Below are 26,812 nucleotides of genomic sequence, written 5' to 3' on the forward strand. Positions count from 1 at the left end.
ACCTAACATATGTAGGGCAGAAACTAGAGCAAAGAACTGTGTCATGAAATCTAACAGAAAGAGCAAGAACATGTACGGGACAGCAGCAGCAGAAGCACTGGACTTGGGGTCGACATCCTCTCCAGCCATGTCGTCGCCGAGGTAGTCGATGTCGGGGAAGAAGTCGTCGGAGTCCGTGATGAAGAAGCCAGTAGTCGCGCGGAGCGCTCCCCAAAAACCTTATCAGAGGAAGAGGAGCGACCTCTCTTATATAGGCACAGGAGAAGGACGCGAACAGGCTGCGGCGGGAGGTGAAGCAACGGAGGGAGACGAAGCGGCTCGGCTCATTCCCGCAACCCGCGGCGCAGTGTGTCGTGCCGAGGCGGGCGGCGGAGGAGGAGCGCGCGTGGATGTCCCTCTTGTTCTCATGCTCATACATATGGGGAAAGAACCTCCTATATAAAAAGGTTCAACTCCCTCTAAACTAGCAATGTGGGACTAAACTTTAATAGTATCTCTTGCCTTGCACAAATGGACTAAATGGGCCTCTAGGATTTATTAGGAATTTCTGAAATTGTTATTGGGCTGGCCCATAAATAGATAAAATTCCAGCATGAACCATGATGGACAAGCAGGCATGACGTCTTATTGATAAACCCGATTCTTTGTGTGCTATAATCCTAAGGGCTAAGTAGCATCCTGGTGGCGATTTGTTGAACACCAAATTAAAGACAGGCCTTTCATTTACATGGCAAAGTATCATGGCCAGGATGAAGTCCCTAAAACGCGGCTACATTTAACAAGTGGGGAATGGTCGGAATATTAATACTATTTGAAAAGATGCCGGGATTTCAAACTGTGCGACAAGAAAAATTGTGACACTCAAGGGGGGGCGTTTGTTAACGAAGATGGGGGACCTAATTGATCCTGCTATTAACAGTTGGTTTGAGGAGCCTTCAAATGAAATTGTAATGATTCTCATAGACGATGTGCTGGTTATTTCTAATGAATAAAGGCTCCGTTTATTTATTTATTTTAAAATCTCAGACGTTGTTATGTCTTGGTCGGTGCTATCTTTCTCTGATTTTCCATGTAGATTCGTACAAAAAATTCTTTTTAGTTTTTCTTTTTTCTTACTATATATTGTATATCACTTGACTGAGACTTGATTAAGTCTCGACTGAGACCTAGCCAGACCCATGGACAAATTACCATGGCCTATCAGATGCAGTTCCAGTCCCTGCCGCGAAAACCAGTTGCCACGCACGCGCATTCCTTCGAGACGGTACTCGGACGTACCACAGCTCGATCCGTGGCTCGCGGTTGCTCTCGCGCACACAGTGCGTAGAAAGGCGTTGCGTGGCCGGGAAGGATCAAGAAGCCATGTTGGCGGAATCGTGGCCGTCGATGGCGCCATGCCAAGATGGACGGGGGTGTGGTGTGGGAGGGATTCGATCGGCGGTACAGTCCGTGCTCGCTATCTGTATCTATCTGTCTATCCCGGCCGCTTGACGCTTTGGCGATGAGAGCGACGGAGCCACGGGCAGCAAATATTCCTTCCAAAAACTTCGCCGTTGCCGTTGGTGGCCGTCGCTGTTCACGCGCCGGTCCCATCCCACGGACGGGACGGGATGCCGATCGTATCGTATCATCGATGCAGGGCTGGGCTGGCCTCCCCTGCTCGATTCGCGGTTGACTGGCTGCCACGCGTGGCCGGGGCGAGATGCCAAGCAAACACGGCGCACTGCTGCGAGTTGGGGCCGGGTCGTGCCAAAGGAAAAGCCCAAGGGAGAGGGAGGGAGAGGCTCCGGAGGGCTGGGCGGCAGGCAGTGCCACGGACCGGCCGAATCTCCCGGAAAGAAAGTCAAGCCACGTCTGGAAAAAAGGCGCCTATTGCAATAGAGAAATGCTACAGTTCTCATTGCCCGTGATAAGGGACACCGCGACGATGGAGGAGAGAGGGGTGGATGATGGTCAGTGTTCGGCTTGGGCTTTCGGTCGAGCTGGGAACGCTTTGCTTGCACGGTCGCCGGCCTGTCACGGTCTCATGGAAGCTTCTACGGCTGTCGGCGTGCGCCTCTTTCTTTTACTCGGCTGCGTGCGTGGCTGGCTACGGTCGAACAGGCGCCTGCGCCTCTGCGCGCGCAGTCGGAGAAACCAAGTGGCACCGTGGTATTTCCTTTTTTCTACGGCAAAAAAGAAGAATGTGATTCGGGTTTTTTTAGATAGCTTACACATGTGCCATGTTCTCCATCTCATGACTTCTGAATTGGGCATGTGTTCTGTTTCACTACTGTCTCTAGCAACGTGTCAACAGCTTGCGCAGGAGAGGAAACAGTTGCCCGTTTTTGGAAGCGTGTGAGTGAATGGCTTCTTGCTTTTATGGCGCAGGCAAACGCCTCAACAACACACCAACAGCTTGCTCCTACGGGCGAGGGGTGGCAAAACAGGTGCACAGATGACATGTTTTGCCTGGTGATGAAAGCAAGGTCGTGTGTGGAGCCCCAAGACACCGACTAAACGTGAATCACCAGCAGAAATAAACCGAAACACTACGCAACAAGAACAGCACTTGCATCTTCACGCAAATATCTGCATCTGGCAGAACAAGCACCCAGAAGCCAAATGCAACAGCATAAAGAGGCATACAAATGGCACAAGACAATTTTGAAGAGATTCCACGCCAAATCGCCACATCAGTGTCTATTTATAGGAGTACAAACGACGTCACATGCCTGGCTCCAATGCCCAAGCCCATCAGAAAATCACCACTTGGAAACATACAGCAGGCACCAACTGGCAGGGTTCAAGCACAATTAATGGCAACAGTTACCATTACAAAACTGAACAAATGCCTTTACATTGCCAGTGCAGCTTGCAGGACAAGCCAACACATTTGACCAAACTTACAAATCTGGACGGCAAGCGGAAAACACCTGTCTCAGACCAAAATATCTGAATCCCAGCACATAACTGGAAAATCTGGTAAGCATGTTAACTTCCCCTTTGCTGTTGTCAGCATAAATCATGTTAATCCTAGAAAAATATATATCCAAAAGCCTACTGGTTCCATCAGACGACCATCTGATACCAATCAACACAAAAAGGACCAATCCAATCTTGGCCTGTGCTATACCGGCTCTCACCGGTAACTGCCTGCTCAACATTAGTATCTGGTCCAGTCTATCGGACTGCTTTCACTGTCTCCATTCCTACAAATAACATGAATCAGATCTTGTTAGATAGATATTACCAAATGCGTCCTCCCAATCACAGGTGGAATGCCATCCCAGCAGTCATTCCAGGTCCCTTATTTTCTTCTACAGCCAAAAAGGAATGGTGATTCTCACTCTCTTTTGCATAACTAAACTATGCATTTGTAAAAGGTAGGAATGTACAAGGAAAAATTACAAAATCTGTACTCTAAAAAACAAATCTATATACACAGGTGACAGGCGTCTTTGTATAGCCCTGCTAGGTGAATTGCACCTATGTTTCCATTCATCCAAGTCACCCCAGCCCATACCAAACACTCATTCACAACTAGTTTGGTTTGCATCATTCTACACCTTGATTCCAATTAGTTTGGTAATCCTTGCAGCAAAAGCACAGGCCAGCACTGCTTGATGCTTGTGCTTTTCAGTTGACAACACTAGGCATGCAAATTTTTTGTGAATTTCAGCTATCCCTATCCACCAGGCTCTTGTGGTTCATGGGTCTGTGTATTTCGTTTCCATGGTTTCTCTTTAGAAAGAGAATCACGGGGTACATATGCATATCCCTTTGGAAGGCGTTGGTTCTGTGTGGACGCTTGATCAGATGTCATAACCAGCTCCTTTTGAAAGGTTTCTGCCTGCTGCAAAATCATGTGTTGTGCATTAGCTTGGTGCCAGAAATAACTGAACAACTGGAAAGAAAACAGTACAAACCTTATTATCTTTTGTTTTTTGTTTTCCATCTTCCAATTTCAGTAGGGCATTCACTGATCTTTGTGGAAGTCGCTTACCAGCAAGTGGCCCCCTTTCACTGAACTTCCGTTTGAAAGATATCAGTGTCCTTGAGCTATCAGCTGTGTTTCCCTCAGCATCTCTGTTATTAAGGGAAAATCTGACAGTATTTATCCCAGAAATACTGCTATCCACCGTGACATCATCAGATCGTTGCATGGTTCCACTGCATGATTTATTATTAACCGAAGTAGTGGCAGATTCTGAACTAGCTCCGGGTGTTCGGTAGGAGAAAACAACAGTATCCTTGGTTTTGGCGAGTATGTCATGGTCACACAGAACTGTCTCTCTCTGGCAAAATAAGTAACGCAGCGAATTAGTTCATTGTAGGCATTGCAATCTGTTGTCAGCAAGATATTTGAAACTGAAAGGGCATCCGCTATTATGAACATTTACACAAAATCTAATAGGACAATACGCATTGAAGCCACGACAAGGGACTGGACTTCTCCTTTTTGTCAAAAAATACCGATGATTTATTTTTTATAGTTACCAGACTCGCTGACTATGCCAAATATAATCCAATCTGATCAACTCAATCCAACCAATCCCAGTCGGAAGTTGAAGATTAGAGTTTAAAACAAGTACAGATGGAATGAATGACCTCCCAAATATATCTCAATCTGATCAATTTAATTTAATTATTCAACCAATCCCACTGCTCTAACAATTGGAGGTCAGATTTTAGAAACAGTAGACGTGGAACAAATGGCACATACCTCCCCCCCTCTTTTGTGCACTGCACCAACCACACACATACACTACAAAACTGAAACGTATAGCTACTAGAAAGGCTGCACACCAATCAATATCTCATAGGGGCCAGAACCTGGGTACATTTTCGAAAGAAATCGGGTAACGATGCATATGATATTTTCTTTTACAAAAGTTAAGAAAAATGTTCAATTCGAGGGAAAGATGATTAAATTGATTTGGCAAAGGAGAGGTAGGACGGAAGAGAGGGCAGGGGAGAAGGAAGAAGGCATTGTGGTGCTGGATGTTAGCATAATCTTGATTGGTTAGATCATTTTGGAAAGTGTTAGTCAGTCTGGCTTGCATGTTATGGTCTTGGTTTGAGTTAGTTTCTTACGTCAGTTTTGCAACTGGGTTCAAATCGGTCTGGACTTTGCCATGTCCGTGAGTCCCGTAAGCACTTGCATTTGTGTTGCAAGTATTACTAGTAGTTCATGTTGGAGTTAGTACAAGCTAGTTTAGGTTTACGTAGCCATCAAGGTTACGTGCGAACAGATTAGGAAGGGAACAATTTTGAGTCCAGTTTGGATTCAATACCATGTCCGAGTAGGTGTTTTGTCCTGGTTGTGCGCATAGTTAAAAAAAGGCGCGCCTAGGCTCTAGGTGATAGAAGGGGAGCCTTGGCGCAGCGGTGAAGCTGTTGCCTTGTGACCATGAGGTCACGGGTTCGAGTCCTGGAAACAGCCTCTTGCGGAAATGTACGAAAAGGCTGCGTAGAAAAGATCCAAAGTGGTCGGACCCTTCCCCGGACCCTACGCAAGCGGGAGCTACGTGCACCGGGCTGCCCTTTTCTAGGCTCTAGGCGATAGCAAAACGCCTAGCGCTTAATTGCGCTTATGTACCAAAGCGCAAGGTGGTGGCATAACGCACAATTAACACCTAGTGCTTTTTAAAACTTTGATTGTGTGTGAGTATACATAAACACAGCCAACCTATAGTTTTGTAACATGGGTTTGTCATAGAAATAATACAAGGAGGTGCCTTTCGCGGAAGTATTTTGTGTGTGAGTGTTCGTGATACTTTGATATGATCGATCCATGGGGGAAAACAAACATTTGGTCTCAGAGTGGGATCCATGATTAGAACAGCGTTTGCACTGGGGAGGCGACCCCTACTAGTGGCCCGGAGCGGCGGTCGTCGTTCGGTGGAGCGACAAGGAAGTGAAGGCAGACAGGCCGTCATCGGAGAGGTAGTGGAAGATTGAGCGAGCCGATGAGTCGAGAACCTGGAGTGGAAGAGACAAAAGAGACGAGGTCCTTGAGAAGATCCAGATTCATGTTCTTTTTCAGTTTGCTCCTTCTCGGAAGTGACAAATCACGAACCACGAATACGAATTGGAGGGGCGATTTTGATTCACAGATAGCTGGAGCACGAGATACAGCTCCTGCTTAATCTGCTTCTCTCCTGGGCGTATGGGTGTATGCATTTCATGGAGCAGGCACTGTCATCAACCACGCCGAACAAGCATGTGGAGGCCAACGGAGAACGTTGCAATGTCCGTGTTGGTCAGGCAAGTACCTTCTGTGGTCTGGCAGGCCCGCTTGGGGATGGCAACCACTTGTGTGGCAATGTCCAACCTTCTCCATAATATTGTACTTTTGGTTCTACTGGTTGGTGCATGAATCTTAATATGGTACCAGAGCCAAGAAGTCTTGGGTTCAGGTTCCGCTTTAGCAATTTAAATTAAAAAAATTGCTTGACCTTTTTTCTATCCATGTTAATACTGGTTGAATTATATGTGGATTGCCTGACCTTCTCCATCAGTTCAGACTTTTGGTTCTATACTGGTTGGTGCATGAAACTTCATGGCGATCAGAGGATGTCGATCCAGTGTAAAGGTACTGGGGCAGGGGAGGCTAATGGGTGTGGCGCGTGATGCCAGAACAGAAGTCTGCGACGAGGCGAGTCTAAGCAGGGGCAGAAGGCCCCACACTGGTGGCTCCAATGGGGACGGAAGTGAATTTGGCAATGGATGTACCAGCCGTTGCTGGAAAATCGTCCATGAGATTGGCATCTTGGGCAGTGGACGTGGTTGCTGCAGCGTGTGGCTGTAGTTTGAGGTGGCAGCGGGTGGTGTGGAAACATATTTGGTGGTGCCAGCGGAAGTGGATTAGTTGGAGAGGGTGGCGGTGCTTTGCTGAAGGGCCATGAGATCCTTCTTCAGAACAGCGTGGTTTGCCTATCCGTCATCTGATATCGGTCACAACAAGATAATTTGGGTGTGGTAAGGCCCGAATACTGGAGATAGGGAACTCATCCTCAACAATCCAGTAACAGGTCAGTGACGTGGGTTCCTAACATCGACGAAAGGCTCCGAGGCCTAGAAAAGTTTAGTTTATTTCATTGCTTGATACAAAGAGTTGCACAATGGATCTTTGTACAGCTTGTCCCATAAGAAACAAACTCTAAACCAATCTTGCATAACACAATAACCTTCTATGATTCCTAATTGCTAAGCATGGCTGGGCTACCTCATTAGCCCATAACAATACCGTTCCATAAATTCTGAAACAACACCATCATGAAGTAAATTGAAGGAAACACCAGACAGATAAGGTTGCAAACTTTTAGATAGTGCGACAAAATAAATACTATGAAATTGTATATGCCGTTTCATAGGTTAGTATTCAAGTATTATTTCCATCTATTCTTGTAAGGAAAAAGGAAAGTGACTGATACAAAATAAATAAATAGATGTAGCTTCAAGATGTACTTCAGTTTTCAAGGCACCACAGGAGAAGTACAATTGACGGCCGGACATACCTTCACCTTCTCTCTCTTAATTACCCTCTCACATAAGAGGCGGAACTTCTCCAACTCAACCTGCAAATGATATAATAATGCCTCAAGTAGTCAATCTCTAGAAATGTCTTGTATCATACATAAATGCCTTGCAAGCAAGGCTAGTGCATCAATTTGAAAGAACCATGTAGAACACAAAAAAGGTGGTTAGCTACGAGCATCTAGTGTGGACCACCATAACTTGAGCTAGCAGGTGCATCTCACCACTTAATAAGTTAATATGTATCGGTTATCTTTCAGCAGCACTGCTCGATAAGAGATAAAAATGAGAATGGTGGGTGCATGGTGCTTCCATGCTCGAGATGAAGCACCAACTGCTACTAGTACTATCCGCAAAAAATAAAATAAAAATGCAACTGGTACTAGTAGGGTTGATTGTTCAGATTATCAGTGATTACTAAGATCAAAACAAGAATCTAGTTACTGTATCCAGCTCACTAGTATGTTCCAGTAATGGAGCGGCATGCTGATATGATGTTAGGAAGTTCTACCAAGCAATAATGAACGCACAATAAAATCCTTTCCAAAAGAAGCGTTTATTGATACCTAACTATTCATAGGTTCTGTGTTCATCCAAATTTACTTGACAGCCAATAATATGCAACAGGCATTATTACTAACCCTCGTCCTTTTCAAGCTATTGACTTCCTCGGGCCAGTACTTCCAGGCATCAGTCTGCATAAAGTTTGAAGAGCAAAATAAGATACTGAAGATAACTGTACCAAGCACAGGAAAAACTAACAAATATGCCCCCTGTTGATCCATTATACTAAGTTACTAACCCTTGCCCGTGCACATTATTTTACCTCATTACGGTAAAAATCTAATGCTATATTTAAGCTAGTCCCTCCATTCCACAATGTAGTGCGCCCGCGCTTCCCGAGATCTAAGTTTGACCATGAATTTAACCAACAAGACCGACTGCGGCGGGAGCAAAAATTATACCACTGAATTCGTATTTCGATACTTAGATCTCGGGAAGCGCGGGCGCACTACATTGTGGAATGGAGGGAGTATCAATTTGCGGCAGGGGACCAAGTTCACTTACTGTTATAGTAGCACATTTATTTGCAGGATAGAAGGTGAATAGTTAGCCTGTTCGTAGGTACAAATGAAAGAAACCCATTGCTCCAAAATAGTCTTGATGCTGCACTTACCTCTTTCTGCTCGCTGCTGTGTTTGCCACAGTATGCCTTGTGCTGCGCCACAGTCCCAAATCCTTTAGTGTTCATGTAGAAACCAGCATCTCTAGCACAAGAAGGATGAAAAGTGGTGTGGCAGTCCTCACTGTTGCACTGCGTAATAGGAAGAGAAACTTGTCAAAACTCTGAAGTGTGTGATCTATTCATGCTCTAAGTTACATAAGCAGGGACAGGTGATGATTTACCTTGAGACACGCACCAACTTTGATGTTGCAGACGCAACAAGTATCTTTCTCCTTTACAAGGGTTTCCTGATTGATAAAACATTAAGTAGCCAAATATTAAAATGATGTAGCATAACAAGAGAGGATAACACTAACGAATAACAAAAGCTTCTAGTTACATGGACAGTAAAATCAAAGAGGTGTTATATTTATTCCTGAAAATGAACACCACATTTGATTATATGAACAACAAAAATAACAGAGGTAATTCCAGAAAAGGAAAGCTAGAGAAAACTGCAATGCTTGACAGAGAAGAGTACCATTCCGCTCACTGGATCATCTTGTCCTCTCATGTACTTCGTCTCCAACAACCACTAGGAAAATATTAGGAAAAAAAATTAGAACTCAACCTCATATGGAAACAAAAGGTGACAATAATTTAAATACCTCAGCACAGAACGCATGAGTCCACTGCCCATCTATAGTCTTTCTAAAAGCACCAGATGTTCCATGGCACAGAGCACATCGTACCAGGGATAATTTTGTGCCATTACTGTCAGATTGATCACTAGAGCTAGCATCTTCTGGTGAAATATCTTCACAAAGTTCACATTTCCAGCGGCCAATGCATATCTCTAGATATTTATAGCAATCTATGTGGACAGCAGCCTGTTGAACAGGTCAAAGTTAATAGAACACAATGGAGCATAATACCTCAAAACTCAACAGAATCCAAAGCACCTTGCATCCGGAGCAGACAGATACTCGGTTCAACACAGTTTCACCCCGCAAGCATACATCACAGTAGAGTGCATTTTCTTTTGAGTAAATTGGCATATGAAAAATGCCGGAGTTAGTAACTTGTGAGACTTTGCTGTTGGATGGCTTTGATGAATCCTTGGGCCGTGGTAATGAAGGAGTCCGCTGGGCAACTCTTGAAGATCCAGCACCAAATTTCGGAGAACTCTACAAGTGCACAAGAAATAAGATACATAGCCTCTCAAAAAAAATTAGTCCATATTACCCCCCTAAATTTGTGTTGGAGTTCGGATTACAACCCTCAATTTCAATACCGGTGAAAATACCCCCAAACTACGAAAACTGTTTAGATTACAACCCTATCCTGCTTGAGGTGGTTTTGTTCTCCGGTTTTGTCCTCCGTGGCGCCACATCAGCGTTTCCACATCACTAAACTCTCTCTCCTGAAAAAGAACTCGCTACTTCTCTCTTCCCTCTCATCCCGTGAGAGAGTGAGAGAAGCTACCTACTGGGTGCTGCCGTCGTCATCGTTGCTGACAGCCACAACAACATCGAGGAGAAGCTCCTCACCCCCTCCCCCCCCCCCCAACTCTCGTTTTCCCTCTGTCTCAATCCCCTTCCTTCTATTTCTTCTCTTCCCGAGGGAATAGGACTGAGCCGCCACCCAGCGCCTCTCGCCGGTGTGTGTGTTGCATCTTACCTCACGTCGCCACCGGAGAAATGGCAGAGTGAATCCATGCTGGAACCGGTAGCTGGCCACTGCACGTCTGGCGGCAGACTACATACTACTAGAAGCATGAACAGGAAAGGAAAGTGGAAAACAATCCATATGCTTCCATTGTATAAGAAAACCACAAGAGGAAGTGAAAGAAAGAATTTGAATCGGGAGGGAGGAATCAAGTCAAATGACTCTGTACCAAGCTCACGCATCACTGCGAAACATCACAGGTCTGGCATTCCATCAAATATTTGCAGTGCAACTTGATCAACATATATCTTTTTTCCCCAAACTCATGCATGATCCAATGACGAAGCCAGATCTCACGGCATCAAAGTACTGGAGAGATTCAAAAAACAGAACGATCTGGAGACACTTGACAGGGTCACCAAAGTGCTCACAAATCACCATGATAGTTCACGACGCGGGGCATCTCTGGAACTATGAGATGTGGCTTCCTCGAGTTGGCCGCTGGGTAGTTGTATGCGTCCTCACACCAGAACTCATGCGAAATTAGCAGCCTCACGCACACCGTCCGAATCAAGGAGCTGGGATCTGACAGTTGCTTCATGCGGGAGACAAACAAAAGGGATGCAGTAGGAACAAGAGAGAGGAAGCTCACGTGGGCATGTTGACCTGCCAATACTAGGGTCAAAGCCACCTCAAACTGGGAAGGGTTGTAATCTGAACTGTTTTAAGAGTTTAAGAGTGTATTTTGAACAGTATTAAAACTGAGTGTTGTAATCTGAACTCCAGCACATGTTTAGGGTGGGTAATATGGACTTCTCTCAAAAAAATCATCTAAAAAAAGTACAGTAAGAAACCTCTCGACGGAGTACATCATCATTTGCATCTTTTCTCACAGTGGAGTTACGCGAGGAGGCTGCAACAGCAGCGGCAGCTTCTGCTAGTACAGCCTGGGCTTCTTTATGTCTCTTCTCTTTTCTGCCACGTTTCTTAGCTTCTCTAACGTCACGAAGAAACTGATTGACACGGATGAAGTCCCATTTTCTTTTACTGAAAACATCCAACTCGCAAGAAAGATTCTGGACAACCTTTACTATTAAGTCTTCTGCAAGATTCAAGTGTATAATGATTCAGAAAAATGAAGACACGGCAGCTTCATTATCTTAGGGCAGCTTCATGGACAGTGTTGACACAATAAGGCCATTGACGTAAAATGAGCAACAAAGGAATCGACAAGGTTTTATTATTCTGGAAAAATGCCACCAGAAAAGTAACGGATACAAATAATATATTAACAGAAGAAATCTTACCGCATCTATGCTTCAGAACCATAGCATTGTCAAGCAGACTAGCTTGTAAGAACAACATTTCTGCTTCTACTTCATCATCAGGCGAATGATCAAGGATTCCCAGAGCTTTTGCCTTAGAAAGTTGATCTGTCACATCAATTCCTGTTGTTTCCGTAAGTTCTACTGAGGAATCCACAGGTCTTTTCTCATCGGAAGAGCATAATTGCTCTTCTAATAATATTCGACCAAGGAAAAATAGATTCAGTTAGAGCATGGAAAGTACCAAAATATAGAATAAGTATTTATTTCGAGAAGGTATTAAGAATTTACCAGGATGATACTGTGTCTGCTTATTCTGCTTCAAATCATGGTTCCAAAGATGAGCAATCTTTGTCTTGATAAATGGATGAATGTAAGAATGAGAATCATCAAAGCTGCATGAAGCAAAATAGGGTTCAACAACCTGAGCAAAATAGGACGACCTACGTGGCTATGTTCATGCAAAAGAAAGAAAAAAAAGTGGTTTGAAAGTAAAGAAAGAAGATGGTTAGAAGCAACCACAGCAGAATAGGCCAAAAAATAATTAGTTGGGTTATTTACTTCAAAAAAGGCTGTCCATGAACGTGATCCATATTACAATCATGATGATTGCATACGCCATTTTCAACTGAATCTGACCCATGTTTAGCATTATCACCCCAAGAAGAGGTTTTATCCAATGAAGATACACACTCCTCCACTTCCGAGCCAAGTTCAGCCTCAGTCAAGTCGTTACTTTTCCTTCTAAGTGATGTACCTGTTCATAACATATTGTAAGAACTAGAACGTACCACACAATTACATGAATAATTATTCAAATGATTTGTTAAATAAAACATATATATTTTAAAAGAAAATACTGTAATGTATATATAATCAGTCCTTTTTGCGTGAATAAGAGTTAACTTTCACATCTAGGTCCATAAAATAAGCAATGCTTTGAGAATTTCCATACGGAAATCCTGTCTGTGAAAGGGATTTCTATTGATTTGAGGATTTCTATACCTTCTCATTGTATGCTTCGTTTCACCCGTTTTTATTATGTTCCATGTATCAGATCATTTGAACCCATAAAAGGAAATAAAATACCACTAACAAGTTGGAAGAAAGATAGAAGAAGCTTTACAACTAAAACTTCCAAGTCACCTAAATTTTACAGAAGCTAGCTTTCAATGGTACAATTTCAAATTCAACAATGTCACCGCATTTAACATGCAATGGCTTCAAATTCACCTATTTTTGGTATGCAGCACTTTGAGCTCGCAAAAGAAATTAAATCATTAAATTAATCTTGCAAATGAGTAGCTATGACTTTAACTGAAAGACTTAATTAAAATACAAAGGTTTGCTCATTTGTCATCACAGCGGCTTCATAAAGTAATCACTGTTTTCAAAAGGTATTTACTTGGTCAGGCAACAGGTGCCTCCATCCATTAGATTTTCTGACGGGAATAGATGCAAGGTGTGGGTCCTAGCTTAGAGGTAGATTTTTGCGCCTAAAGACTGGGTTCTCTTATAATTTTCACTTTTTGATAGAATATAAGTACTTGAAAGTTTCTTTTTTGGGGTCACAACAGTAAAATCTTACTAGAATGGAAAACACTACTACATCATTCAGCACAGGATAACAAGCTCAAACTGGCCCTATGGCCCTAGAATGAGTTGGTCTAGCTAGTAAAGCACACTATGCTCACAAAGAGAACATAACCAAAACATATTGTTTCTTGCATGGCAGTAACGACGGGTAAGAACTGGTCTTGTCCAATACAAGAAAAAATTAAGAAGACACCGGCAATAGCCTTAAAACACCCACAAGCGATAAATATAGAACAGCACTGTCACGACCATTGCATTGCATCATTGTAAGGAATAATAAAAGTGAACTTGTAAGTTGTAACCCAATTACATTTATGAGTGGAGATATCTAATATAGTTCAAAATTATAAGAAAAAGCAATATGAGTAATGCATGCTTGAAATTTGTAACCAATTAAACACTTTAACACAGAAAATAAGGATCCCGTGTAAGCTTGGAAAATTCAAAAAGTTGGCAGCCACTTCATTATAATAGAAGTAGACAAGCTAAAACAAAGAGCATTTAGAGCTGGTGCAGCACTAAGTGAAGTTCTTTTCAGGCTGCCTCTCAGACTGGGTCGCCTCATATATAAGACATCTAACTGGTAACCTTTGTTAAAACGTTTGTTTTGCTTTGTCTAATTTGGTTTCATGAATGAACAATTAACCAAAATAAAACTCACATTCAGTCGCTAATACAAAAGAGAACAGAAGGATAAAACAGCAAGCAACTAAAATGCTATCTAGAGCCTAGAGGTCATGTGAAATGCAGTGATAACTCTGGAGTATTGGTCGAACAAAAAAAATTTACCTTGAAGTTGATTTGGTATCTCCATGGAAGTATCAAATACTTTATTGCCAGAGCTGCTGTTTGATATCTGTCACAAGGATGGGAATCAAAACTGCATCCAGATTTAAAGATCATTTCCTTAAGACCGTAAATAATGACAGCACAGCCTACTAAGCAAAGGTAACCTGGAGGTCACAACCTAACCAGAATAGGGTGACACAAACGATGATGACAGAACAGAATCTAAATGCCATCGGTTAGCTATCATCTCAGTTGAACTTTTTGAGGTAAAGATTAAGAAGACACCCTGAAAACCAATGCTCGGCAGGGAGAGACAAGAAAGCTTAAGATTCCATTCAAGGGACAATCCATTTGTGAACGCTAACAGAAAAGTCATCTACCATTTACTACTGAATTTCAGATAATATACTTGCCATTTAGCATGGAATAGGTCCTGCAATCCTACATAATCAGTGTTCACAGCAAACAGCGTACACACATATCACTTTGCCACTTGGCCTTGTGGAATTTAAAAGAAAACCCATCAGAGCAACTAAGGATATCTCTCCCCTCAAAAGAACACAACAGATAAAATTTCCCTTATTTCCATTTTATACTTTCTCCAACACTCTAAAGCTCGCAGGAAAGCAGATATGGGTGCAGAAACATTGTCAATTAAGGTGTACGCTCACTTTGCCCATTATGCAGGAAAATGAATCAAAGAAAACTATCATCTACACACTGATATTTCATGCTTCGCACCAGTTCAGGTACAACAAACAAGCAAAGCTTCACAGAATACTCAATAGTATGTTTTTCTTACCAATTTTTCATCTACTTCCTTTGCAGTATCCTTGCCTCCAGTTAGGGACAAATTTCCAGTATATTCTTTTGCAAGATCTTCAGCAAGAAAATACTCACGATCAGCACTTCCTTTAACTACGTTCTTTTTTCCATTTTCAAAAGTAGTTCCAGTTGAACGTATTGCCTTCTCTTCTTCAAGAATCTTGTCATTATCTTTAGATCTTGGTGATGAGGGTTTTGGTACAGCAGAATCTGACATCTCAAATGTAGCTCCTTTGTCCTCTAGGACTAATGAACTCTTCACATTGCCACTATCTGTACTGTCAGACCCATCTAGTTTGTTATCTTGCACCACATCTGAGCTCCCTTTAAGAGTGATTGCTTGAACAGCTAGTATATGTGCAGATTTTTGAAGCCACTTGATGATTTTCAACTTCAACCCATGGGAAAAGGTCGTGGTTTCACCCTGAGAATCAGAGAATTAGCAAAATAGCTTGGAAATAAATTTGTAATACTAGGCATAAGCTACTACATCCAAAGTACCACGAGAGCAGCTTCCAAGGATGCTGAAGAAATACCCACTTCGGATGCTATATCACTCACGCTAGCATTCCCTCTTTCGATTAGCTGCAAATACAGCAGACATTAATTTTTCTTCCCTGCCAAAGGCTCAGCAGTACATGCCTAGGTAATTATTGAATTCTGAATCAGGAGCAGTTAGCCAGTTACCTTTTTAAGCACCATAGCAATATCACCAGAGTTTCTCATAAGATTCTCACCAACTGAGGGATGATCAGTATCAATTTCCATACTTCGAGTTGCTTGAGCATTTAAATTTCTAACCTTATGGGGCAAAGCACCATGCTCCATCGTCTCTACTTTGATAAGATTATCAGGGTTAAAGCTACTGGTTTCATGGTTCAAGGATCTGTCCTTTTTCTTGCGTGTGAATCTCAGTTTTGGTATCTTTCCACTGCCGAGATTTGCATCATTCAGCCTCACTTCTGTAGGACTCTGCTCAGATGCATTACTACCTTTCCCTACAGAGTTGACATATCCAACTGAAGAATGCTTTGAGCAAAACGCTCTCAGCTCAACCTGCAGAACAAACAAACATGAAAAATGAACTGCAGCAATCTACATAAGGTTGTGGCAACAGCCAGAAGATAATGGTCTCACATTAGGAAGTCCAAATTTTCCCCATATCTCCATTTGGTGCTTGGACTCTCGTGCACATATAGGATGAAAGGCTGTCCGGCAGGCCCCTGAAACCACATGGAGCTTAGCATTAACAACATGCAAAAGTGGGTAAAACTCTGCACGACTGGATAGTAACCATAAATTAATAACTCTTTAGCATGGCTATATATATGATAGATGGTACTAATTATAACTGGCACAAAAGTTGAGGGGAATAACAAAGATAACTCAAACAGAACATGTTTCTTTTCAGAGTATAATGTATCACAAATGAACAGCTTTTAGGGCACATATTTAGGACATAATTCAATGCTTACTATATTTTGAGCAGCCACTTTACAAAAATGTCATATCAAAAAGAGCTCAGGGTATTGCGATAGAGAATGTTTCAGCCATGAGAAAATAACACACAAAGCATTGTTGGTTAATTAGGCAAACAAGTCAATCAACACAAGACAATAACAGTATCACAATCAAATAAGTGTCAATCACATAGCCAAGGAATCAATCAACATAAAACAAGATTCCTTCATGTCACCACGAGAAAATAACAGAGAACATCTTCGTTTACTTAGACAAGTAAGTCAATAACACAGGACAATACCAAAGTATCACAGGACACCACTTTAGTCAAGGAAAACCTTACTAAGAGGCTGCATCCACTCGTTATAAAAGACTATTACAGAAGTTTGTCACTCCACATAGGAGAAAGGATAGCAATACACTGAAAAGATACAAGCCGAATCAAATATCACAAGGCCTATTGCTAGATCACTATTTTAGAAAGCATCACTATTTTACAAATCATTCTAATGCCCCAGCCTGGTACAGCAGAATACGGATTATCATGCTCAACTGCAAACAGCATTCTACACCTAATTTTAAACAATTAATGATAATGATACAACACAAGACTGCAGTTCTCAAGCAATATTCTTCAAAACATATGGCCTCATAACCTTACGAATTATATTTAGTCAATCAAACTCAAAATGTGATAATGGAAACAAGGAGTAAAAGTACATACCATGGCTGCATCGAATGCATGCACCATGCTTAACCTTGCAAATGTTACACACCAGTTTCCTCTGATTCTCTTGCACCCATCCAACATTTGTAATAGGCTCCATTGAATCCATTTCCTCCACAAGAGCCTCTGGCCTCCAAAGAGTACAAAACAAGTGTGCGAATTTTAGGTTGCCTCCATCTGCAGTTCGACTAGGCTCCCCTATTACAGGTTTTAGGGCCCCTTTCTCCTTTGGGCATAGCAAACACGGCATTGAAAGGGTGATGCCTGCATCTTTCTTCAATGAGCACCCTGTCGACTCCACATACTTGCACCAAGTGCACAACCACTGGCCATCTGGCACAACATGCAAGCCATAGCACCACTGGTGCACGGAAACCTTGCAGTTATTACAGCAAAGCATCCTATTGGACGCCATTTCAGTCTCTCCCAAACAGCAAACATCGCACATCGTCCCAGCCTGAGATCCCAGGCATGGAAGCAGCACAAGCTGCTCCAACCCAGCATCCACACCTATGAGCTTCCTCTTCTTGTTTGGCCTCTCAGAAGTGAGCACAACTCGCTGCCTTGCTCCTAGCAGCCAATGCAGCGATGTGCCTGCCTCATCTGCACATGCTGGTGACGCGGTGCCGCCGCTGCTACTACCTTGCTCCACTTCCATTGGCCACTCCCGCTTAACAACAGCATCATGTAAGCGCTGCTCCAGGCTCTGCTCACCACGCTCTCCGGTAGTAACCAGTTGCTGCACGACCACATCATGTATGCCCTGCTCCACGCTCATGTTACTGACAAAATCCATGGTCTGCCCACTGCGCTCCTTGGTACTGACGACCTCTTCGCCGCCCACGCCCAGGTAGGAGCTCGTCTCGGCGACAGCGACATCAAACGTCTCGCCTTGGTCCAGCAAGTCCTCGGTGGTGCCCAGGAATGGGATGGCGAGGCAGGGGTCGAGCTTCCCGTGGGCGAAGGGGAGCTTGGGCGTCAACATTTCGACGTCGCCCATGGTGACCGGCCTGAAATAGGCCTCGAAGTGGTCCCACGCGCCCTTCTTCCCGGAGGAGAGCGCCGCCGCGTTGAGCTGCGGCGGGCGCTCCTCGGCGGCCGCGTCCGGGAGCTCGAGCTTCTTGTGCTTCTTCCGCCTGTCGCTGGGCCCCGACCAGCTGACGAGGCGCGCGGGCAGGGTGGGCGCCCTGGACGCCGTCTCCTCGCCCTCGAACGGGGTCCGCAGGGACAGCGCCTTCCTGGCCTGCTCGAACGGGTCGACGCCGCCGAGGGCCGGGCCCTCCGGCGAGCCCTCGGCGCCGGCCATGCCCCGGGCGCTCATGCGGGGGAGGGGCGCATCGCCGGGGGAGGCGCCCGCGTCGGGGGAGGGGGCCTCCGGCGAGGCGGGACGGCGGGGAGGGCCGGGGCGGGGCTAGGGTTAGGGTTTCGTTCCGAGCGACCGACCGACCGGGGAGGGAGAGCTCTGCTCAGTTTCCCGACCGCGCCTTCGATTTCTCTCTCCGGCCCGGTTTTCTCGGTACGGGGTTCGGATCCGATGGGAGGGAGGGAGGGAGAAGGGGGGAGGGGGAGCGGGGCGGGGTGGGGGTGGGGTGGTGGGGGCTAGCTGGCTAGGGGCGCGTAGTAGGCGTGCGTGGCCGCGCCGGGACACGGGGTCCGTTGTGCATAGACCCAAATCGCGGGCTGGATGCACGCCGCGAACGGCAACTTTACAGCCCCCGGGCTGGCTGGCGTGCGCGCGGTGTTTCGTTCGGGTGAAGCGAGGCCGGGAGCGCAGACGGAACGGAAAACGGGGAGGCGTGTCCCGTCCTACTGTCAACCGCATTTGGAGGCTTCCATCTTTGGCGATTCGACGGTGCAGGATGGATGCAGCAATAATGTTATTAATTATTATTATTTTCCAGGTAATATACGCCCTCGATTGCGATCTGATTTTACCAAATAATTGCCCTTGCGTTGCAGCGGGACACAAGTGTTTATTGGTATATCTAACTGGCGAACGTTTGCTGGGATGGAGCTCCCAGTGAACGATTGTAAAGTCATTGGATTGTGATCAGAGGCATGTCTTTTTTTCAAAAAATTACGTTGTGCCGCTGGCATTTTGTTTTCTAAACATGGCAATTCTCCCTTTCATACATGGCAAATCCCTCACAAATGCATGGCAATTTTAATTGTATTGGCATGACAACTGGGGCGTTCACTGGCAATTTCTCCCCAGCGAGCGTTCGCCAGATAAATGGTCCATATTTATTAGGATTATATATTTGGTAAGCTTTTGTAGATTTTCAAAGAAAATGCTATTATTATATTTGGCAAGCATTTATTGACTTGCCAAAGAGAATATTAGGATTATATTTGGTAAGCATTTATTTACTTCCAAAGAAACATTGGAATTATATTTGGCAAGCATTTATTGACTTGCCAAAGAAAAATATTACGATTATATTTGGTAAGCATTTATTTACTTTCAAAGAAACATTAGAATTATATTTGGCAAGCATTTATTGACTTGCCAAAGAGAATATTAGGATTATATTTGGTAAGCATTTATTTACTTCCAAAGAAACATTGGAATTATATTTGGCAAGCATTTATTGACTTGCCAAAGAAAAATATTACGATTATATTTGGTAAGCATTTATTTACTTTCACAGAAACATTAGAATTATATTTGGCAAGCATTTATTGACTTGCCAAAGAAAAATATTACGATTATATTTGGTAAGCACTTATTGAATTGCCAAAGAAAACATTAGGATTATACTTGGTAAAGCATTTATTGACTTCTGAAGAAAACTATACTCTCTTCGTTCTTACGTACAGATGTATGTAAACATATTTAAAGTGTAGATTCACCCATTTTACTCTGTTGTAGTAGATAGTGAAACCTTTAAAAAAAACTTATATTTAGGAATGAAGGGAGTATAATTGTTTATTTACCAAAAAAATGTGGGATAGTTGAGAGGGTTTGAAAGAAAAACACGGTGGAGAAAAACTGTCGATGGAAGGGGGAAATCAAAATGAAAAGGGGAATGAGAGGGCGTATATGCGGGAGGTTGGACGAAGGACGAGTAGACAATGAACGTTACGCATATTTTATCTTTCTATCTATCTACTTAAAGTATGCGAAGAGATTATATTCGGTAAGAACTTTTACCTATAAAATAAATAAATAAATTGGTAAGTCAATAAAATATGGGGCAGTTGAAACTGTTTTCCAAAAAAACAAAGATGGTATAGGGAAAAAGATCGGAATGGTGAGAGGGTAGGGGTGTGGTAGGGGAGGTTGGACGAAGGACGAGCGATCGAATTGTTAGGAGAGTTTATTAAGCAACATATGTCGTGTCATGGATCACCGCACCATGAATTGGCTTGTCTAAATATTTCAAATCATAATGATTTTTACGACCAATAAATCAAACGAGAAAAAGGTAAGAACAGTAGCACAGAATGCAGTGCCATTGTATTGAATTTGTAGTTGTAAAGGATTATCAAGAAATATAGCATCAAAAGTTTTCATAGCCCGCAAGCTCTCCTTCGTAGCAACCACCAACCGCTTGCGTCAGTAGCCCTGCTGCTAGTGGGAGAGCAACAATTGGAGCAAACTTGGTGACAGTGTTCCGGGCGAGGGGACTCTCACCACGACAGTTCCCGGCCTCGTGGGCCGGGCTGATGACCCCTGGGTCGGCTCCGTCCTAGGCCATATTGGGCCGCCCATGGCGGGTTATACAGAGACTCTGGAAGACTTGGCGTGCAATCTAAAGATATTGGAGTTGTGGAGGACTCTACCTCCACCGGCGTACCCGACTAGGATCTGTAACCCTAGGACTCTCGGTGTGCTATATAAGCCATGGGTTGGGCATAGGACAACTTACAATCCCTTGGTACTTTATCTGAGCTTTGTACACCCACCAGCGCAATATACACGAGCATGAGCAGTGTATTATCTCCACCGTGAGAGCTCGAACCTGGATAAAATTCTTGCTTTTGCTACCATCACACCCAATCACCTAGCTAGTATACCCTATGACACGTCTCCAACGTATATATAATTTTTTATGGTTTCATGATATTATATTATCACTTTCATATAGTTTATATGTCATTTTATATCATTTTTATGGACTAACCTATTAATTTAGTGCCTGGTGTCAGCTCATGTGTTCTGCATGTTTTTGGTTTCACAGAAAAATCATACCAAACGAAGTCCAAACACGCTGAAAATTTATGAGAATTTTTTCTGTAATATATGTGACACTAAAAGCTTCAAGAGGAGACCTGAAGACCCACGAGGGAGCCACAAGCCCAAGGGGCGTGCCCCTAGGGGGCGCCACCCAAGCTCGTGGGCCCCCATGGATTCGTTTGACCTATTTCCGACTCCATAAATACCCCAATAATCACAAACCCTCAGAGTGAGACCAGAAACAACTTTATCATCATCGCAAGCCTCTGCTCGTTTGTGATCCAATATGGAGCCCTGTTCTAGCAATCTGCCAAGGGGGCAATCATCAGGGAGACGGTCTTCATCAACCTTGTTGCCTTCATGATGATGTGTGAGTAGTTACTACAGGACCTATGGGTCCATAGCAATAACTAGATGGCTTTCTTTCTCGATCTTCAATACAATGATCTCCTTTAAGATTTATTCAATGTAATCTTCTTTGTAGTGTGCTTGTTGGGATCCGATGAAGCGTGAGTTTAGGATAAGAATTATTCATTGAGCTATATGAGATTTTATCTGAAATCTTTTATATGTAATTTCATAGCTATGTATGCTTTTCCGATGTATTGATTCTTCTTTGGCCAATTAGATGGTTATATCTTCAAAGGGAGTGGTGCATAGTAGTGGGTTCCATCTTGCGGTAACTCTGTCTAGTGACAAAAGGGATAAGGGCACGTATTGTATGTATTGTATTGTTTCCACTAAGGGGAAAACGACGGGGTTTGATCATATTGATTGATCTCTTCCTGTCTATATTATGTCATCATACTTATTGTGTTACTCTGTTTTATGAACTTAATGCTTTGATATGCATGTTGGATAGCGGTCTTGGGGTGGAGTGATAGTGGTAGGGGTCGGTAAGTTTAACGTTCTACTTGTCACGGACGTAATGCCTATATTATATCATGCTATGAATGATCATCATAATTATTCGTTATTCTGTCAATTACCCAACAGTAATTTATGCACCCACCGTTACTAAGCTTTCGAGAGATATGCCACTAGTGAACCTATGACCCCCACGTATATCTTCTCACTAATACAAACTTCCTACAATTGCAATCCTATTTACTGTTTATTTTTATTTTGTTATTTATTATCTTGCAAACCATTATCCTTTCACTCTCCGTTTTAATCTTGCAACTAGCAGGAAACAAGGGGATTGACAACGCTCTAGCCTTTTGTTGGGTGCAAGCATCTTTTGTAGTTGTGTGCAGATGCTGCTAACATTATTAGTATGGTGCCTCCTACTAGTTCAATTAAACCTTGGTTCTTAACTGAGGGAAATACTTTTTGCTGCTATGCTACATCACCCTTCCTCTTGAGGGAAATCCAACTACTCATGCGGGAGTAGCAAGACCCCTTCCTGCGGTGGGGACATCATTTGTCCTCGCACGGGCTCCAATTACTTTGACCTGGAGTTAGCCCTGAAACTAGAATCGTGGAAACGATGATGGTTCTATGCCCAGAAAATTTTCATGATCCTAGCACCCCTGGGTTGCCAGAGTTTGCCGACGTGCCATGTTAGCAGAAATGGGAGTGGCGGTCGAAGATCGATCTTGATACGGGGACCGGCTATCTTGTGGACACGGTCGCCCGTCTGCTGGGGTAAGATCTCACCGTCATGCAGATTCTGAAGACTTGGGTGCAAAGGAACATCCAACCTTTGGGGCGCACTGACCCTCTGATGCATGAGTATTTGCGGGAGATATGATCCCAACCGCTTGCTCCGGCATGAGCTTTCTGAAAGCAAGGTCGAAGATTGCCCGCACCTACTAACCGGCCTTCTCTTGATTTGAGGAGCTCCGCCTATAGGTGGTTGTGGAGCCTTTTAGTATGCCCAATCTGCGTCCCACGGTAAGTCATCAACATTCATCGCTCTGCTATACTTTCAGGCCTATCGATACCCCTTGACGCTTTTCTACTCTTTTGTTGATCTTTTAGACACCTGATGCGTGACCCCCGACCTCTACGACCTTATGAAGGTGTCACGGCCTTGTTCTACCCCGGATCAAAGCCCGTCACCAAGGGTGACTACCAAGACTTCGCGCTGAGGACCGCAGCTAGTCGTGAGGGTGCAGCTAAGAGGCAGGGGTTGGCATCGAAAGATGCGCCCCCAACGAAGGATGCTCGGCTACAAATGGAGCTTGTTGTTGATTCGCCATTGCGAGAGGGAACTTCCAGCCCTACCGATGCACAACCTAGATCCGCAGGGCTGTTGCCCGGATCGCTCGGCCCTTAAGAAGGAGAGCTTCAGCCGTTGACAGATCGTCCTAGCCGGTCGTCTGTGACCCCAACTTCCGCATCACCACTTGTCCCTCGCCTGAGGCCGAAAATGGCGGGGAATGAGAAAATTGATAGTTGTCGTCTGCCTGCATCGCCTACGATATCTCTCCCCTCAGGAGAGTGGTTGCGTGATGGTTCGGGGTCCGAGCCCTCTGAGCTCCGGCCGCCCCGGGCTCTCTGATGCCGTAGGCAACATTATGCCTCCCCCTCCTTTGCTATTTGAAGGGGGTTTGAATGGCTTCCTTGTGTCGAATACACTCGTTCGTCGGAGCGGGGTCTTGCTCCAAGCTCTGGGAACCACATTTGCTGATTTTAGATCGATGACGGAGGTCGAGACCAAGGTAAATAGACCTCAATCCTTGCCCAATAGCCCTCGAGCCTTGAGAAAATTATATCATAATGTGCTTGAGGATCTTGTTTCATGGGTGTAGGCTCTTATTGCCCAGGCGTCGGAGCTAGACAACCGAGCTCAAGAGCCGAAGCGCCAAGTTTTGGTGGAGAAGGAGTGGGTGGCTCGCTTGCGAACGTCTAATGTTAGTCCTTCATATGTATGTAGTGGCTCGCAGAATTTGTTCTGCTCTGATCTCTGCTTCTTGGTATTTAATCTAGCTTTGGAGCAACTTCAAGAGCTGCAGATTCGGCTTGACGCCGATCGCAGGGCTGCGAGTCATGCGCAGGATGTGGCTGACACCAAGGGCATGGAGGCTCACTCTTGCCATCAGCTGCTGAGGGCGAATGGCGGCATCCTAGGCAGCAACTGTGGTATTACCGAAGGCCTCCCCACTCAGTCAAGGGAAAGCCGAGGACTGGAGGATGACCTCCAATATCGACTAGAGGCCGCCTGGGGCCGTGTTGCGGACACTCATGCCAACATGGAGGGTTGCAAGACACAGGAGACCTCCTTGACGGAGGCGAGATAGTGTGCGGCGCGAGATCTCCAGGTGCAACGTGCGCACCAAGGACGGCTGGAGGCCATCGTGAGCGGTGAGTATTTGCCTTTTATGATTAGTCTTCTCCATTCATTTGCTGACCGTGCATTGTGGTACCATTCCTTTGTGCAACTGTGTTGCCAAATTTGCTTTGTCCGCCGGGCTCATCGCGGCTCGGTGTTGTGACGTCTACCCTTGGGAGGATGTCCGAGGTGTTGACCCAGGATGAGGGGGCCTTGTGGGCTAGCGAAGCTGGGAGTGCCGATCTCAACCAGCTCATCACGCATATACCGCAGGCAGCTCGGCACCCGATGGATCTTCAGGAGGATGCGACCATGGCGAGTGCATAGTATGTGCTGGCTAGGCTGTGATCATGTCGTGCCGAATGATCTGCCCATGTGTAGTTACCACGAAAACGCAGGCCTGGCCGGTGCAGAGCTTCTATGGAGATGTGGAATCGATCACGGCGTTTGCTACTGAGAGGAGTCGTCGCGAGGCCTGAATTGTTTGCGAGAAAACATAGTAGTTTGCAACTTTCTTTGCAAAACTTATTAATACAACCTCATGTATGTGCTTTTGTTGCCTGAAAATGAGGTGTACCGTTTGGTTATGCTGTAGAGGCGGTGAAGTGCCTCTGCCCGTGTTAGGAGCAGGGATACCATTTTGTGCTGGTCAACGCGTAGGCGTATTTAGTGGAGCTTAGCGTGAATAGAATGCCTGATTCAGGCGCCCGGCACCCTCGATGGTTGCTCTCCTCAAAGGAAGGACTATCAACAAAATTGCGTCGATGCAGCCCCAAAGCACGAAGTTGTGGGAGGCCAGCAGAAGAAGCGTCCACAAGGTTCCTTCAAAAAGCGGGAACGTATGATGCAACCATCAGGTGGAGCTGTGGGGAGGTCCACTGGATAGCGATGCAGCCCCGAGTCCATCAACAATGATATTTGTTTGTTCTTCCACGATTTGTCTATCCCAGGGGGTTTAGTATAGTTAATTGTGTTGAATAGATGTGTGTCATGTATATTTTAGCAAAGTATTGAAGGAAAATTAAAAAGTGTGGAAGGTCTATGCAACCTCCTTATTTTCCAACCAAATTCTCTTTGAGCTAAAAGTACATGAAATGTAGATTTTGAAATGTATTTAAGCAGAAAGTATGCAATACTTAGATGTCTATGCATAAAATAAATGGAGATGTTCCACATTCCAAGGTAGTATGCCCTGTTGTTAAGGACCTCATGGATGATGAAGGGATCCTCGCATGGAGAGGACAGCTTGTTCTTGCGTGGTTTCTGCTTAAGGTGCAGAACGAGGTCACCGACATTGAACTCGCATGCTCGGACGCGCCGGACTTGGTACTGGCGTATTTTTTGCTGGTAGATGTTGGTGTGTTCGACAGCGAGGAGGTGTGCCTCTTCCATTGGTGAAGTCATCCTTCCTACTCTCTTAGGTGGCTCCTCATCGCGTGCTCGAACTCGTGGCGAGTCATACTCGATGTGTGATGGGAGGACCGGCTCCGCCCCATATACCAGGAAGAAAGACCTGTAGCCAATGGACTTGTTTGGTGTCGTTCACAAGATCCAGAGGACGAAGGGTAGCTCCTCCACCCAGTTGCCCCTTTCTCGAACGAGTGGTGTGATGAGTCGTGGCTTTAGACCTTGCATGATCAACCTGTTAGCCCATTCGACCTGTCTGTTAGACTGAGGGTGGGCCACTGATGGGTAGTCTATGTGGATCTGTCATTTGTGACAGAAATCTTTGAACACCAAAGCAGTGACGTTGGACTCGTTATCAGTGATGATGTTGTGTGGGACGCCGAAGCGGTGGATGAGTCCGGAAACAAATTTGACTGTCGTGTCAGCCTCCGCGTTTGTTATTGGTTTGGCCTCTATCCACTTGGTAAACTATTCAATCGCCACCAGCAGGGACATGTGTCCTCCTGGTGAGGGTGAGAGCTTGCTAGCCATGTTGACGAGGTCCTAAACAGGGGGTGGCTAACACTGAGGAGCCCGGCCTCGTCAACTACAAGGGGGCCCAACAGGGCCACGACATGATGCAGACCCTAAGGAGCCTGAAGACCTTCTTAACGCCCAAGACTAGAGGACGGCGGCGTCCCCACATCTCATGTAGCATGTAAATCCTAGAACTCTCCTATCTATATAAAGGGAGGTGTGGGTTCTCCTGATGATCTATCCTCAAATAGGAGAAACTGTTGGAAATATGCCCTAGAGGCAATAATAAAATGGTTATTATTATATTTCCTTGTTCATGATAATTGTCTATTGTTCACGCTATAATTGTATTAAC

General features: G+C 44.7%; 1 protein-coding gene across 4 annotated transcripts; it reads right to left on the minus strand.

Moving 5' to 3' along the window:
* Positions 1-3,333: 3,333 nt before the first annotated feature.
* LOC125514816 lies at positions 3,334-18,648 on the minus strand. 4 transcript variants are annotated; one of them, XM_048680177.1, is made up of 19 exons: positions 17,075-18,648; positions 16,027-16,112; positions 15,577-15,945; positions 15,391-15,474; positions 14,867-15,313; positions 14,065-14,131; positions 12,241-12,436; positions 11,971-12,074; positions 11,662-11,871; positions 11,209-11,456; positions 9,649-9,873; positions 9,355-9,579; positions 9,228-9,281; positions 8,929-8,994; positions 8,699-8,836; positions 8,163-8,216; positions 7,503-7,562; positions 3,909-4,277; positions 3,334-3,832 (listed from the first exon to the last, which is right to left on the minus strand). In XM_048680177.1, the coding sequence occupies exons 1-19, from the start codon at positions 18,396-18,398 to the stop codon at positions 3,668-3,670; spliced, it is 4,491 nt and encodes a 1,496-aa protein (XP_048536134.1). In that variant the 5' UTR covers positions 18,399-18,648; the 3' UTR covers positions 3,334-3,667. The 4 variants fall into 4 exon arrangements, with proteins under 4 accessions (XP_048536134.1, XP_048536135.1, XP_048536132.1 ...); XM_048680178.1 differs by having other exon boundaries at positions 3,334-3,835; positions 11,662-11,868; positions 17,075-18,647; XM_048680175.1 differs by having other exon boundaries at positions 3,334-3,835; positions 17,075-18,647.
* Positions 18,649-26,812: the final 8,164 nt, after the last annotated feature.

This window comes from Triticum urartu, chromosome 6 (assembly GCF_003073215.2).
Source record: "Triticum urartu cultivar G1812 chromosome 6, Tu2.1, whole genome shotgun sequence".
NCBI classification, from domain to species: Eukaryota; Viridiplantae; Streptophyta; class Magnoliopsida; order Poales; family Poaceae; genus Triticum; species Triticum urartu.

Bases quoted from the DNA above. Each gene is read 5' to 3' on its own strand.
- LOC125514816 (XM_048680175.1), bottom strand. From the start codon at position 18,398: ATGAGCGCCCGGGGCATGGCCGGCGCCGAGGGCTCGCCGGAGGGCCCG. The intron at 15,946-16,026 runs GTGAGACCATTA...TTTGTTCTGCAG, and splicing joins GAAAATTTGGACTTCCTAAT to GTTGAGCTGAGAGCGTTTTG. The intron at 8,837-8,928 runs GTAAATCATCAC...CCTATTACGCAG, and splicing joins AAGTTGGTGCGTGTCTCAAG to TGCAACAGTGAGGACTGCCA.